Here is a 16177-nt window from a genome sequence, read left to right on the forward strand (position 1 = left end):
CAACAAAATCCATCAAGAGATGAGAATACCAGACCACCTGACCTGCCTCCTGAGAAATCTGTATGCAGGTCAAGAAGCAACCATCAGAACTGGACATGGAACAACAGACTGGTTCCAAACTGGGAAAGGAATACATCAAGGCTGTATATTGTCACCCTGCTTACTTAACTTATATGCAGAGTACATCATATGAACTGCTGGGCTGGATGAAGCACATGGAATCAAGATTACTGAGAAATATCAATAACCTCAGATATGCAGATGACACCACCATTATGGCAGAAAGCAAAGAGGAACTAAAGAGCCTCTTGATGAAAGTCAGAGTGAAAAAGCTGGCTTAAAACTCAACATTCAGAAAACTAAGATCATGGCATCCAGTCCCATCATTCCATTTCAAACAGATGGAGAAACAGTGGAAACAATGACAGACTTTATTTTCTTGGGCTCCAAAATCACTGCAGATGGTAACTGCAGACATGAAATTGAAAGATGCTTGCTCCTTGGAAGAAAAGTTATGACCAACCTAGACAGCATATTAAAAAGCTATGGTTTTTCCAGTAGTCATGTATGGATGTGAGAGCTGGACTATAAAGCTGAGCACTGAAGAATTGATGGTTTTGAACTGTGGTGTTGGAGAAGACTCTTGAGAGTCCCTTGGACTGCAAGGAGATCCAACCAGTCCGTCCTAAAGGAAATCAACCCTGAATATTCATTGGAAGGACTGATGCTGAAGCTGAAACTCCAATACTTTGGCCACCTGATGGGAAGAACTGACTCATTTGAAAAGACCCTGATGCTGGGAAAGATTGAAGGCAGGAGGAGAAGGGGACAACAGAGGATGACATGGTTGGATGGTATCACTGACTCGACGGACATGAGTTTGAGCAGGCTCTGGGAGTTGGTGATGGACGGGGAAGCCTGGTGTGTTGTAGTCCATGGGGTCCCAAAGAGTTGGACACGACTGAGCAACTGAACTGAACTGAATATATATGTGTGTATATACATATATATATATATGAGTACTAGATTCACTTTGCTGTACACCTGAAACTAATACAACATTGTAAATCAAATATACCTCAATAAAAATAAAAAAACAAGAAAAATCCACAAACAGTAAATCCTGAAGAGGGTGTGGAAAAGAGAACCCTCCTACACTGTTGGTAGGAATGTAAATTGTTACAGGCTAAAAACTAAAATTAGAGTTGCCATATGATCCAGCAGTCCCATTCCTGGGCATATATCCAGAAGAAGCCATAATTCAAAAACACATGCACCCCAGTGTTTATGCAGCACTACTTACAATAGCCAGGATATGGAAGCAACCTAAACGTCCATCCACAGATGAATGGATGAACAAGTTGTGGTACGTACATATGCAACAAAATACTACTCAGCCATAAAAAGAATGAAATAATGCCACTTGGAGCAACAAGATGCAACCAGAGATTATCACATTAAGTCAAGAGAAAGACAAATACCATATGATATGACTTATACATGTAATCTGAAATATGACACAGATGAACCTATGAGGCAGAAACTGACTCATATAGAGAACAGATTTGTGATTGCCAAGGGGGGAGAGGAGTGGGGGAGGGAGAAACTGGGAGCTTGGGGTCAGGAGATACAAACTATTACGTATAGAGTTGATGGACAACAACATCCTACTGTATAGCACAGGGAACTATATTCAATATCCTGGGATAAACTATAATGGAAAAGAATATAAAAAAGTGTATATTTATATATATGAGTCACTTTACTGTACAACAGAAATTAATACATTGTAAATAAATTATACTTCAAAAAAACCCCCAACCTACTCTGATTAAACAAAAATGATGTTAAAGTGAAATCTGAAGATTGAAATGAATAGTTTAGCAGAGGGAACATGAACACAAGAAAAACCTACATGTTCCTTAAGCCTGTGCCACAATGGGGAAAGAATTGTTCTTTCTTTGTAAACTGTGAGAGTCTGGGCTAAAGGCAATGAAAAGTCATGGAAAGGCTGTAAAGAGGGGAAGGACAGGAGAAAGATAATTTTGGCTGCAATTTAAGAAAATATTTCCACTATGTCCATTATTTTCAACTCTATGTCTTAAATGATTTTCATTTTTGCCTTATTTTAAACACTGTAAGGAGCAAAATAAAAAGAAAATCTGTATTTGAGGGAAAACAATATACTATATATCATAGGTAAATTAAGTAAAACATAAGCTATTCTTACAATTTTTTAACTACTGATTAACATCACAAAATAGATAAGGCTTAACAATAGGCTAATAGGTAATTGTATCTTCCTTTCATTTGAAACCAGTCAGTTCTAAATTATTCACGCTAACCTAAGAAAGATACATATGTAACCTAAGTTGATCAATAATCCAGATAATTTGTTTCACTTAGGAATGTGTCTTTCGATTTTTATTTAAACATGAGTGTCTCTGAAATTTAGGAATTTACTTAAAGCCATACCACCAAAAAGGGACAATGCAATAATAAAGGCTTAAATCTTGTGACCCAGCCCTTACTGAAAATTAAGAATATGTTTTAGGCTGATGTCAAGATTAAGTAGAGAGTGATTTATATCTTTTTAAAATATATTTTTCATGTTCTTCAATTTTTTTTTGTACAAAGAAGTATCCTCTTTCACATTTTCCTTGAGAAGTTCACCTTAAATAACTGAGTTTAAGAGAGCTTCTCTGAGATATAAAGTGTATCTTTAAAAAGATGGGTGCAGCAGTCAATGGGGTTGCAAAGAGTCAGACACATCTAAAACTTTTTTGATAAAGTCTTATTTCTGTACTGTGTAAAATAAACCAAGGAATGAAAAGTGCTTTATAATCAAAACTAATTAAAACCTAGCAAATATGCTGACAATGTTTTTCATTGAAATACTTAACATTTTAAAATATTTACATAAAAGTAAAGGCAAAATATTATTATTTTGAAAAGTAAAGGATCAGTCAAGACAAAATCCTTTTTTACCTACTCAACAGTTTACATAGATAATTAAAAGTATCTGGATAATAGCAATTGCTTTTAGCTATGCATTGTTTTCAAATAAAACTTAGAAATTACAGAATTTATACTTCTTTATAGAAGGAGAAAGGCTGAGAGTCAAATCTCAACACAGAAAATCCTAAGTACTTTCTGATATTGTCAGCTGAAGCTGAATAATTCATCAAATACTGACTTAATCATTTGAGAAAATGATGGGTGGGCCCTTTACCATTTGCACCTAATTATTTAGGACTTCATAATGTGTCCTGAATCTATAACATGATGATACATGAATAATACAATACCTCAGTATTCAATTCTTAAAAACAAAAGAACCAAACCCCAAAACATTCTGATTTTGTTGTTTAAAAAATTGTTTTCATTTTAATGATCTGAGTTAGTAACAAACAAATATACAAAATTGTCTTTCACATTTCCGTACATTGTATTATGGACCACTTAAAACTCTGGACTACAAATGCAGGTTTCTTTGTAACCTTAACCTCAATTATTGTCACTTATAAATAACGGTGATTTGCGAAAACATGCATTTGTGAACACAGATGCCAGAAGTCGTACATGTAAGTTAATGTACAACTAATAGTGTACATTGTTCATTTGTGCAGTTATGTGTCAAGTGTAACCGACACAGAAGCAGATATCCTGGAATTTTTCACTCTTTGAAAAGTATTTCTGAGAAATAGATGGAACTACAGTTTAAAACAAAATTATATTCTATAGATACAAAAAAATTCACAACGTGCACATCTGAAGCAACTTCTGGGACCCAAAGCTGATTCAATAACCCTGCTGCCATATTAGTTTTATGGGTGTATCTCCAAAGTCACAGGTTGGAAAATAGCTGCTTTAACAAAAATAAATACATATATTAAAAGGAAACTGAGACTTTGAAAAACAGTAAGGGATGTATGAGTCACCTATAATTTTTACCTATAATTTTGTTTTAGAAATAAGATGAAATTTAGAAATTTGAAGATAATCTGAATATTTTCTAAGCCATTTTAAATTTAGATTTTTCTATCTCATCATTGTTTTCTATTTGATAGTATAATACAAAAGTGGGTAGTTTCTATTGTTTACTATAATTCATAAGTCATTATAAATTTATGACTTCATTAGGTCAATTAAGTAGAAACTAGGTCGTCATGAAAATGGGAATAAGGAGGCCCCTTCTCTAACCACTAATCTGAACTAGGAGTAAATACCAAAACAAAACAATTTTTTAAAAAATAGTAAATTGTGTCTAGGTTTCTGTAGGTACGAAAATCCACTCTTTCTTAAAAACGTTTTCCTGGATTGTGGCAACATGTGCTTTCTCTCTTGGACCCTATCTACAACCTAAGCTTATTTCTATATTACACATTTCAAACTCCCTGGGAAGGAATGTGAATGCTAACCAGCTAGGTATCTATTCAATTTCATACAAAGAAAGGACTTGTGTATGGATGTCATAGTGACAGTCCCACTTCACTAAGGCCTGAGTTGGATGTCTTTGCCTATGCTATATGGATCAAATGAGAGAAGACGGTGCAAAGTAACTGAGTTTCCTTCAGGCAGTATCATAGACTTGGCTTCCGATTTAATGAAAACACTTGTTTTCTAATATGAATACAACTGCAAACAGCTGAAGGGCAACTGCAGTTGAAAAAGAAATGGAATTATTTTCTACAGGAAACAAGGAATGTCTCTGTTTTCCATGGGCCTTATGATGAAGGAAATGTGGCTAGTGGTTTCAAACTTGTACTTCAAGAGTTACCTAAATGCAGGATGGCTTTTAAAAATGTTTAAATCATTAATGATTCAGGCATAAGCTATGGGAAGTAACATAAAGATGTGTACTTACAACCCTACATTAGATGATGTAGTTCTCTACTCTGCACTTTGGAAATGAAAGAAACCAATTCTGTCCAGAGTCAGTATCAGAAAGAAATATGGCTGCTTCCTACTCTTCTCCACTTAGTGAAATTAATTTTCTGCTGCTCTCAGTGCTGATACTCTCTTATTGGAGTTAGCCAAAATGAATCTAATAAGTTACTTTTGCTTTCAAAATAAGCTGCCTAAATGTTCAGAAATGGAACATTTAATTCTTGAGTGGAATTTCTATGATTATCTTGTCTAACAGCAGGTATAAGGATTGTTAGATTAAGGATTATTGCTTTCAATAAGATAACCATCAGAAATAAATATGTAAGTTTAACTCAAATACTCCATTTCCACCCAATGCTACTTTGATTCTCAAATCAAATTACATGCTACCTTTAATTCTTTGCCAATTTACTGAGGTTTTAAGTGTAAGAAGTTGGCCTGTTAACTCAAAATAAAGACAACAGCAATAGCCACGTAAGCATGTCTTACTTGGGTACTGAGCAGTAACACTGCTTTTTTGATAGGACTTAAGGCACTAAATGGTGGTAAAATAAACACGAGTATGATGATTAACAACTTCTTTAGAATCCTAAAAAAGAAGATCGCTTAGAAGGACACTAGTAAAAAATTTTTTCTCAAACAAATAAGGCATCCTGTTGGCAAACACAAATAAAAACAGAAGGTCATGTTGAACCTAATACATTCACGGTCTCAGCTAAACTACTTGAAGAAACACTAGCTATCCAACTAAAGAGAGCTACAATAGCGTGTATAAAGGTTGGAAAGGCACCAAAAGGAGGACTCCACCACTTCCAGTTCTAAGAGTCAGGTCGGCTGTGTTTAACACTGCATGCAGTCTAATTACACATTTTAGTCTTCAAAATGTAGAATGTGGATAATTTTACTCTTGACAAATCAGTTAACCAAGTGCTAGTTTACTAAGAAATTTATTTTCATGAATCAGAAAATGACTGCAGTGTCTAACACAACCCCATTTATAAAGCTAAACTAATTCTAGTACTGAATGCATATTCTGGAAAACACTGAAGTAAATCTGTATAAACAAACAGGGTTACCTCAAGATACATTTACAATAGAAATTCAACATATAACTAAATAAGATTTACTGAAAATAATGAAATGTGTAGTACAGATACATCAAACATAATTATAACCACAACATTTTCCTTGTGAAAAATACAACTATTAGTGAAATAAAATGTACAATTGAAAATTTTTCCAAAGGAAAAATGGTATAAAGGAAAATACTTTTCTTTTGAGATAGGGAAAATAGTATGTCATTGTTTTTTCATCACCATATAATTTGACACAAAAAGCAGTCATAGAATTGCACCAATTCCACATCCAGTTTCCTGAACATGTTAAGAGTAAAAGTTCATAAAGCAGAATGCCATTTCTGAATTTTACATTTTTAAACTGATGATATTCTCATACAGAATGTCATATCACACCAGATCTGCTTACATAATGTACAATACTTTCCGTTTTGTGGTCAGACATGAAGATAAACATTTCTGCCACTTTTCTTTCATTCTGGTGTTCATTCTGGTCAGAGTCAGGAAAAAAATAATCAAGTTACTTAAGTGTTATCTCTCTAGCAATAAAGAAAAATTATGTTTAGTGCATGCTTCATCATTTGTCAAAAAACATTTCCGAAAATAAAACTCAGTTTCCCAATGGTTTACAAAATAGAAAAATCATTCATCAGGATAAAAACATGGTGACATTCAGGTTCATTTCCAAAGGACTGACTTCCTTGGCAGCACCACTGTCCTTTAGCAGAGGCCATGATGCAAGTTCATGGTCAAAGCAGGCATGCCTACACAAGACCACTGCTTGACATTCAATTATCTGAGGTCTCCAGACCCCCACTTTGACCACCTGCCTCTGCCATCTCATTAGTGCCAGAAAATAGATGGAATTTTTGTGGCAATGTTAGGAACATTTCTGCTGTACATGATTTAAAAGTTCTCCAAATTTTTCAAATAGGTCTTCTACCCATTTAACATTTTTCATACAAAGCTGAACAATTTCTTCCTGTCCTAAATCTTCATTTTTTTTCTGCACGGAAGAAATCTAAAATGAAAAGAAATACCAAATTAGTTTATACTTATCACTTTATAAGCTCTTCACAAGGGCTCACTGTTTCTCTATCCTGAATGAAAAGAGGATTTAAAAATTTGCCAAATACTAATTTTTCAAAAAAATTCCATCTGCAGAGAATGACTATCTCGTATAAATTTTTTTTTTTTTTTTTTTTTTATTTTTATCTCGTATAAATTTGAGTGGTCTAATCCTATCATTGTTGGCTTCAAGTGGGGAAGGAGGAAGGCTAGAAGTGGTTCAAACCTTCTCAATTCCATCCAATTGCGTTAAAAGTGGAATAACAAATTTTGGGGTCAGTTCCTGCATTCCAGAGCACTGTAAAAATAGCCAACATATGCTGTGTGACCATATTTACTTTCTCCTTTGCTAGACAGATTTTAGATTTATGCACATTTTCCCATACCAGATCATTATAAAATTCATGATTGTACAGCTTTGAGCCAACTTAACCCTTTTAAATTAAAAAACTGATAATGCTTGTCAAAAAAGGTTACTGTGTACAACCATTTAATCCCTGAGGTTAATCCTTATATTCCATTCATCAAGTGGTATGGTCATATATAATTTCTGAGCAACTTAAATTATGATACTGAAAAGATACAATTAAATTTTAACTATCACTTCTTCATGCCAAGAGACAAAACCCCCATTTCTCTGCAATTAATTGGGATAAGGTCATTCTGGTGATAAAGAGGACAGCAAAGATATTCAAAGCAGTGACTGAAATGAATTAATTAAACAGGATGATTATACATTATGACAGAAGAAAACGCAATAAAGTGCCATTTATCATGGCAATGTAAAACAAATATAACAGCTCAAAAACATTACCACTCACAGGTCCCATGAGAAGCGATGAGCCTCAGATTAATCTGAGCACAGCATTTAACAGAGAGAGCATAGACATATATTTTTAAAAATTATTTCTAACAATTCTCTTTAAGGCATTAAAAAAATACTACAGCTAACTAGTACATTTAACAACAAAAGCAGAAGATTCACAGATACAGGGAACAGACTAGTGGTTACCAGTGGGAGGGGGGAGGAGCAATACAGGGGTCAGAGAGTGGAAGGTATGAACTAAGGGTACAAGATAGGCTATAAGGATACATTGTATAACACAGGGAATAGAGCCAATATTTTGTAGTAGCTGTAAATGGAATGCAACCTTTAAAAATTGCATATAAAAATATTGTAGCTACAATCTTCTTAAACCTCAGGAAAACATACATTTCTTTTTTAAGAAGATAAAAAAAAGTAATTACCTCATCTTTACATATCAGATAAACATGATATTTATAATGATGGAGTGAATGATACAAAGAATACAACTGTATTTTCTCTGGATCAACAGCAAACTCCTATTAAAAGAAAAGAATTTATACACATTTATTTCGTGGAGCATCTGAACTAAGAATACCTTTATGAAAATGTTACAGCAAAACTCTCAATGGAAATCTTAAAAGACTTATATGGCTAGTATTAATATGTATTAATATGGACAAGATGCTTATTCAAAATTAAAATTTAAATCATATTTTAAAATCTTTATTATTTTTTTCTCCATATAAGTATACTATTTCCAGAAAGTTAAACATTATAGAAAAGTTTAAACAGTAAACATAAAAGATGACTTATAAGGTAAAAGAATTCTATAATGTCTTATTTCAGAGGTAAACAGTGTTAACAGCATGTAATATATTCTTCCATGCTTCCCCCATGTATAACATATATTAGTAACACTAATTTTTATAATGGGAAGGAGATCATACTGTACATATTATTCCACAATTTTATTTTTCATAACTTTTTTAACCTAAACAAAACTTGAATATCTTTCAATTTATTAAGGACTGCCCTCACTCCCTCATAGAAATTGAGGGCAAGGATTTGGGACCATTTTTCACTGTTGTATTCTTAATACTTAGAACTATATTTGGAAAGCTATAAGAAGTAAAAAAATTTTTATTGAAAGACTGAATCCCTCTCTTCTTTTTAAAAAGTACACAGTATTACATTATCTGGGTAGCTCTATATTCAGTCTCACGCTGGTGATATGTATTTGGAATTGTTCTTACAAACAATTCTACAATGAGCAAAGGCATGTGGTTTTATGTATTTATGAATGTTTCTACAAAACACATTTTTGATGGGTAATCGCTATGTTGCTAAACTGCTTTCTGAAATGGCAAAAAATTAAGACTATGTTTGAAAATAAACGAATTCCAAGTTTAATAATTTTACAGATATGGAATACTGATTCTTATGTAATATGTGCATACTCATTTATCTGTATGCATTTATATTCAATGACATACAAAAATATTAAAAATATATGCATGGAATAATTATCAGTCTCATTTAGAAAATTTGTGAGCACTCACTATATGCCAGATACTGTGCTAAGCAATGGAGAAAAACAAAGAATGAGATCCTGCTCCCTACACCAGGGAGGTGCTCATTCCTCCTGAACACACTCCACATTTAAAAACAACAGAGTAAAATATTTGCTTGTTTTGAGTCCGTTCAGTTGCTCAGTCGTGTCCGACTCTTTGCGACCCCATGAGCTGCAGAACGCCAGGCCTCGCTGTCCATCACCAACTCCCGGAGTTCACCCAAACTCATGTGCATCGAGTCGGTGATGCCATCCAGCCATCTCATCCTCTGTCGTCCCCTTCTGCTCTTGCCCCCAATCTCTCCCAGCATCAGGGTCTTTTCCAATGAGTCAACTCTTCACATGAGGTGGCCGAAGTACTGGAGTTTCAGCTTTAGCATCATTCCTTCCAAAGAAATCCCAGGGCTGATCTCCTTCAGAATGGACTGGTTGGAACTCCTTGCAGTCCAAGGGACTCTCAAGAGTCTTCTCCAACACCACAGTTCAAAAGCATCAATTCTTTGGCGCTCAGCTTTCTTCACAGTCCAACTCTCACATCCATACATGACCACTGGAAAAACCATAGCCTTGACTGGACAGACCTTTGTTGGCAAAGTAATGTCTCTGCTTTTGAATATGCTATGTAGGTTGGTCATAACTTTCCTTCCAAGGAGTAAACGTCTTTTAATTTCATGGCTGCAGTCACCATCTGCAGTGATTTTGGAGCCCCCCAAAATAAAGTCTGACACTGTTTCCACTGTTTTCCCATCTATTTCCCATGAAGTGATGGGACCACATGCCATGATCTTAGTTTTCTAAATGTTGAGCTTTAAGCCAACTTTTTCACTCTCCACTTTTACTTTCATCAAGAGGCGTTTTAGTTCATTTTCACTTTCTGCCATAAGGGTGGTATCATCTGCATATCTGAGGTTATTGATATTTCTCCCAGCAATCTTGATTCCAGTTTGTGCTTCTTGCAGTCCAGCGTTTCTCATGATGTACTCTGCATAGAAGTTAAATAAACAGGGTGACAGTATACAGCCTTGATGTACTCCTTTTCCTATTTGGAACTGGTCTGTTGTTCCATGTCCAGTTCTAACTGTTGCTTCCTGACCTGCATATAGATTTCTCAAGAGGCAGGTCAGATGGTCTGGTATTCCCATCTCTTGAATAATTTTCCACAGTTCATTGTGATCCACACAGTCAAAGGCTTTGGCATAGTCAATAATGCAGAAATAGATGTTTTTCTGGAACTCTCTTCTTTTTTCCATGATCCAAATTTCACAAAAGTTTATGCTAGTGTCCATTATTTGTTTTCATATCTTAGTCAAGACTCCATATTGTATTTAATTGCACTGAGCAGCTTCAGCTGCATGCAACAAATTCTGGTAAATTCTCTTTTCACTTTCATTCTATTACAAATATTTTCTAATTTTCCTTGCTATAGCTTCTTAGATATACCCATCATTTAAAAGTTAATTTTCAAATATAAGACACTTTGTTTAAAGTATCTTTATTATTAACTTCTCATTTAAATGCTTTCTTCCTTGCAATCACTCTGTTTTTTTTTTTCAGTCCCAGATCAGATCAGATAAGTCACTCAGTCGTGTCCGACTCTTTGCGACCCCATGAATCGCAGCACGCCAGGCCTCCCTGTCCATCACCAACTCCCAGAGTTCACTCAGATTCACGTCCATTGAGTCAGTGATGCCATCTAGCCATCTCATCCTCTGTCGTCCCCTTCTCCTCTTGCCCCCAATCCCTCCCAGCATCAGAGTCTTTTCCAGTGAGTTAACTCTTCGCATGAGGTGGCCAAAGTACTGGAGTTTCAGCTTTAGTATCATTCCTTCCAAAGAAATCCCAGAGCTGATCTCCTTCAGAATGGACTGGTTGGATCTCCTTGCAGTCCAAGGGACTCTCACGAGTCTTCTCCAACACCACAGTTCAAAAGCATCAATTCTTCGGCGCTCAGCCTTCTTCACAGTCCAACTCTCACATCCATACATGACCAGAGGAAAAAGCATAGCCTTGACTAGACGAACCTTCGTTGGCAAAGTAACGTCTCTGCTTTTGAATATGCTATGTAGGTTGGTCATAACTTTCCTTCCAAGGAGTAAGCGTCTTTTAATTTCATGGCTGCAGTCACCATCTGCAGTGATTTTGGAGCCCGAAAAATAGTCTGACACTGTTTCCACTGTTTCCCCATCTATTTCCCATGAAGTGATGGGACCGGAGGCCATGATCTTCGTTTTCTGAATGTTGAGTTTAAGCCAACTTTTTCACTCTCCACTTTCACTTTCATCAAGAGGCTTTTGAGCTCCTCTTCACTTTCTGCCATAAGGGTGGTGTCATCTGCATATCTGAGGTTATTGATATTTCTCCCGGCAATCTTGATTCCAGCTTGTGTTTCTTCCAGTCCAGCGTTTCTCATGATGTACTCTGCATAGAAGTTAAATAAGCAGGGTGACACTATACAGCCTTGACGAACTCCTTTTCCTATTTGGAACCAGTCTGTTGTTCCACGTCCAGTTTTAACTGTTGCTTCCTGACCTGCATACAGATTTCTCAAGAGGCAGGTCAGGTGGTCTGGTATTCCCATCTCTTTCAGAATTTTCCACAGTTTGTTGTGATCCACACAGTCAAAGGCTTTGGCATAGTCAATAAAGCAGAAATAGATGTTTTTCTGGAACTCTCTTGTTTTTTCCATGATCCAGGGGATGTTGGCAATTTGATCTCTGGTTCCTCTGCCTTTTCTAAAACCAGCTTGAACATCAGGAAGTTCACGGTTCACATATTGCTGAAGCCTGGCTTGGAGAATTCCGAGCATTACTTCACTAGCGTGTGAGATGAGTGCAATTGTGCGGTAGTTTGAGCAAGTGAAGGATAATTGCCTTACAGAATTTTGTTGTTTTCTGTCAAACCTCAACATGAATTGGCCATAGGTATACATATATCCCCTCCCCTTTGAACCTCCCTCCCATCTCTCTCTCTCCATCACACCCCTCTAGGTTGATACAGAGCCCCTGTTTGAGTTTCCTGAGCCATATAGCAAATTCCTGTTGGCTCAGTCCAATTTTATTGAGACTTTCGATGGCTAAGTCGAAGATCTCTCTCAGTCAATGTCACACTGCACTTGAAAAAACATGGGTTATTTTCAAATATCTTTTGATATTGATCTCTAACGTAATTTCACAGTAATAAGAAAACAGAAACTGTATGATTTCAATACCTTTAGACCATGAAGTTTTTGCACCCTGTTTTATGTCCCTAGATATGTGTCAGTGTCTCCTAGTTTATAGCCTATGGGAACTTGTATAGAATTTGTATCCTACTGTTGTGTGAAAACTGAATAAATCTTAATTATGTTGAATTGGTTCACAGTGCTTTTCAGGTCTACTATATTCTTCTACGTCTCTGTATATTGATTCTATTAATTTTTGAGAGTTTGATATTGAAACTCCAACTAAAAATCTTAATTTATCTACTTAAAAAATAATTGTCATATATAGTAGAACTATATGTAACCTTGTTCTGTATTTTCCAAGTCTCCTGTAAACATGTTATCATACTTTCATTGTTTAAAAAAGTTAAAATTAAAAAAACTTGCCTGTTTCAATGTCTTAAGTAGGATTTATATTAACAAGTGAAAAATCTGTAATTACATCAATCAATATATACTTACTTGTGCAGATTTAGTAGTTGTTTTAGAAGTTCTTAGAGTTTTTTTATTATAAGCTTTGCCATTCATTTTGATTTTAGACATAGCAGATCCCCCACTTTTTGCTTTAGAGTCTCGAGTAATTATTGTTAGTTCAGGAAAACTTTCCAAGGCATTCTTGAGAATAAAGCAAGAATAACTGATGTTAGAACAACATGAGCTTGACTACCTCCAGCTATTGAAAATTTATTTTTTTAATATAAAAGTATAATCATACATATACATATATACACGAAAAATATATGTGGGGGTTATTGATGGGGTGTGGTAAATATATACAGTATATACCTACATACATACACAAACACACATGGGATGTTAAACATGGCCACAAATTCTTGGTAGCTCCTCCCATCAAGACATAGAACCTATTTCCCCACCCCTTGGGTATGAGCCAACATTATAACCTGATTTAACCAACAGCATGTGACACTGTGGGGACTTCTGAATGAGGCAAAGTGTTCCTTTTAGTATTGTCTCCTAGGCTTCAAGTCAAGGGAAAGGACAGCTGTAAGTTTCAACTGTTTATAAACAGTTTCAACCTTCAAGGTCACTCTTTTCCAAATTCTGTATCGGTTCCCAAGCACCTAGTACTGTGACCCCTCAACAGTACATTTCTTAAACAAATAACTTAATTTTTAAAGCAAAAGTGTAGACGTGAACTGTTTCATTTAATAGAAACAACAGAACTTTCGGCATTCTCTACCAGAATGAGCTATTAGTTTCTAGCTTCATCTCTTTCTTAGATTATTTGTGCTTTTACTATACACTTTTGTGCTTTCCATATAAAACACGTTCAGGTTTGAAAAATTCTGGACCCAGAATTACTCCTTATAACAAATAGAACTTAAAGACAAAAATGGATTCTAAATTTAGAAACAATGGGATGGAGATGAAAGCAGAAAATTTATTGATGTCTCTAATAACAAGATGCTCAAGATGATTGGAAATAAATGTATTTCAGAGAAAAAAAAACACTATTAACTTCAAAAGGCTTTAAGATTCCTAAAATTATCAAAATCATCATGGGAAATAGCAGTAAATATTTCTAAAAATAAAATGTTTTATATGATAGAATTCCAGTTGAGCTATTCCAAATCCTGAAAGATGATGCTGTGAAAGTGCTGCACTCAATATGCCAGCAAATTTGGAAAACTCAGCAGTGGCCACAGGACTGGAAAAGGTCAGTTTTCATTCCAATCCCAAAGAAACGCAATGCCAAAGAATGCTCAAACTACTGCACAATTGCACTCATCTCACACGCTAGTAAAGTAATGCTCAAAATTCTCCAAGCCAGGCTTCAGCAATACATGAACCATGAACTTCCTGATGTTCAAGCTGGTTTTAGAAAAGGCAGAGGAACCAGAGATCAAACTGCCAACATCCGCTGGATCATGGAAAAAGCAAGAGAGTTCCAGAAAAACATCTATTTCTGCTTTATTGACTATGCCAAAGCCTTTGACTGTGTGGATCACAATTAACTGTGGAAAATTCTGAAAGAGATGGGAATACCAGACCACCTGACCTGCCTCTTGAGAAATCTGTATGCAGGTCAGGAAGCAACAGTTAGAACTGGACATGGAACAACAGACTGGTTCCAAATAGGAAAAGGAGTACGTCAAGGCTGTATACTGTCACCCTGCTTATTTAACTTCTATGCAGAGTACATCATGAGACGCTGGACTGGAAGAAGCACAAGCTGGAATCAAGATTGCTGGGAGAAATATCAATAACCTCAGATATGCAGATGACACCACCCTTATGGCAGAAAGTGAAGAGGAACTCAAAAGCCTCTTGATGAAAGTGAAAGTGGAGAGTGAAAAAGTTGGCTTAAGCTCAACATTCAGAAAACGAAGATCATGGCATCCGGTCCCATCACTTCATGGGAAATAGATGGGGAAACAGTGGAAACAGTGTCAGAGTTTATTTTCCTAGGCTCCAAAATCACTGCAGATGGTGACTGCAGCCATGAAATTAAAAGACGCTTACTCCTTGGAAGGAAAGTTATGACCAACCTAGATAGCATATTCAAAAGCAGAGACATTCCTTTGCCAACAAAGGTCCGTCTAGTCAAAGTATGGTTTTTCCAGTGGTCATGTATGGATGTGAGAGTTGGACTGTGAAGAAGGCTGAGTGCCGAAGAATTGATGCTTTTGAACTGTGGTGTTGGAGAAGACTCTTGAGAGTCCCTTGGACTGCAAGGAGATCCAACCAGTCCATTCTGAAGGAGATCAGCCCTGGGATTTCTTTGGAAGGAATGATACTAAAGCTGAAACTCCAGTACTTTGGCCACCTCATACAGAGTTGACTCATTGGAAAAGACTCTGATGCTGGGAGAGATTGGGGGCAGGAGAAGAAGGGGACAACAGAGGATGAGATGGCTGGATGGCATCACTGACTCGATGGACGTGAGTCTGAGTGAACTCTGGGAGTTGGTGATGGACAGGGAGGCCTGGTGTGCTGCGATTCATGGGGTCGCAAAGAGTCGGACACGACTGAGCGACTGATCTGATGTGATTTGTAGTATTTTACATCACATCATTCTAACTTTTAATACTGTGTGTATATTTTGGCTTTGACATACAAATTGCTATAAATGAAAATTATCTATCATAGACATCACTATTACCATTTACAGTTACATTAACTACAATTTCAAAATTAGAAATTTTGTGTTTTTTCTATGAAAACAAGAATATGAAAATTTTTCAGTTGTCCACCATAAACTACTGCATAAGACTGAAATACCTACTGAGTATACTAAATTCCAAGTGATGGCTTTATTTTAACACAGGTCTTTAGGGAAATAGTTCAACATTTCTAAAATGGTTAGCCTTTCTAATACCATACACAAAAATAAACTCAAAATGGATTAAAGATCTAAACATAAGACCAGAAACTATAAAACTCCTAGAGAAGAACATAGGCAAAACACTCTCCGACATACATCACAGCAGGATCCTCTATGACCCACCTCCCAGAATATTGGAAATAAAAGCAAAAATAAACAAATGGGACCTAATTAAACTTAAAAGCTTCTGCACAACAAAGGAAACTATTAGCAAGGT

At 35.8% G+C, this 16177-nt stretch overlaps 1 protein-coding gene across 6 annotated transcripts in view; it reads right to left on the reverse strand.

Moving 5' to 3' along the window:
- Positions 1-3359: 3359 nt before the first annotated feature.
- The window catches only part of QSER1 (glutamine and serine rich 1), an 82849-nt gene continuing 70031 nt past the window's right edge, over positions 3360-16177 (reverse strand). For all 6 annotated transcript variants that reach the window (XM_025266264.3, XM_025266262.3, XM_025266261.3 and 3 more), the window contains 3 exons: positions 13074-13226; positions 8283-8378; positions 3360-6987 (listed from right to left, as the gene is read on the reverse strand). In XM_025266264.3, coding sequence (XP_025122049.2) covers positions 6847-6987; positions 8283-8378; positions 13074-13226 — 390 coding nt within the window. In that variant the 3' untranslated portion in view covers positions 3360-6846. The remainder of the gene's footprint in view (positions 6988-8282; positions 8379-13073; positions 13227-16177) is intronic.

The sequence above is a fragment of the Bubalus bubalis genome, chromosome 16 (genome assembly GCF_019923935.1).
Source record: "Bubalus bubalis isolate 160015118507 breed Murrah chromosome 16, NDDB_SH_1, whole genome shotgun sequence".
Taxonomy (NCBI): Eukaryota; Metazoa; Chordata; class Mammalia; order Artiodactyla; family Bovidae; genus Bubalus; species Bubalus bubalis.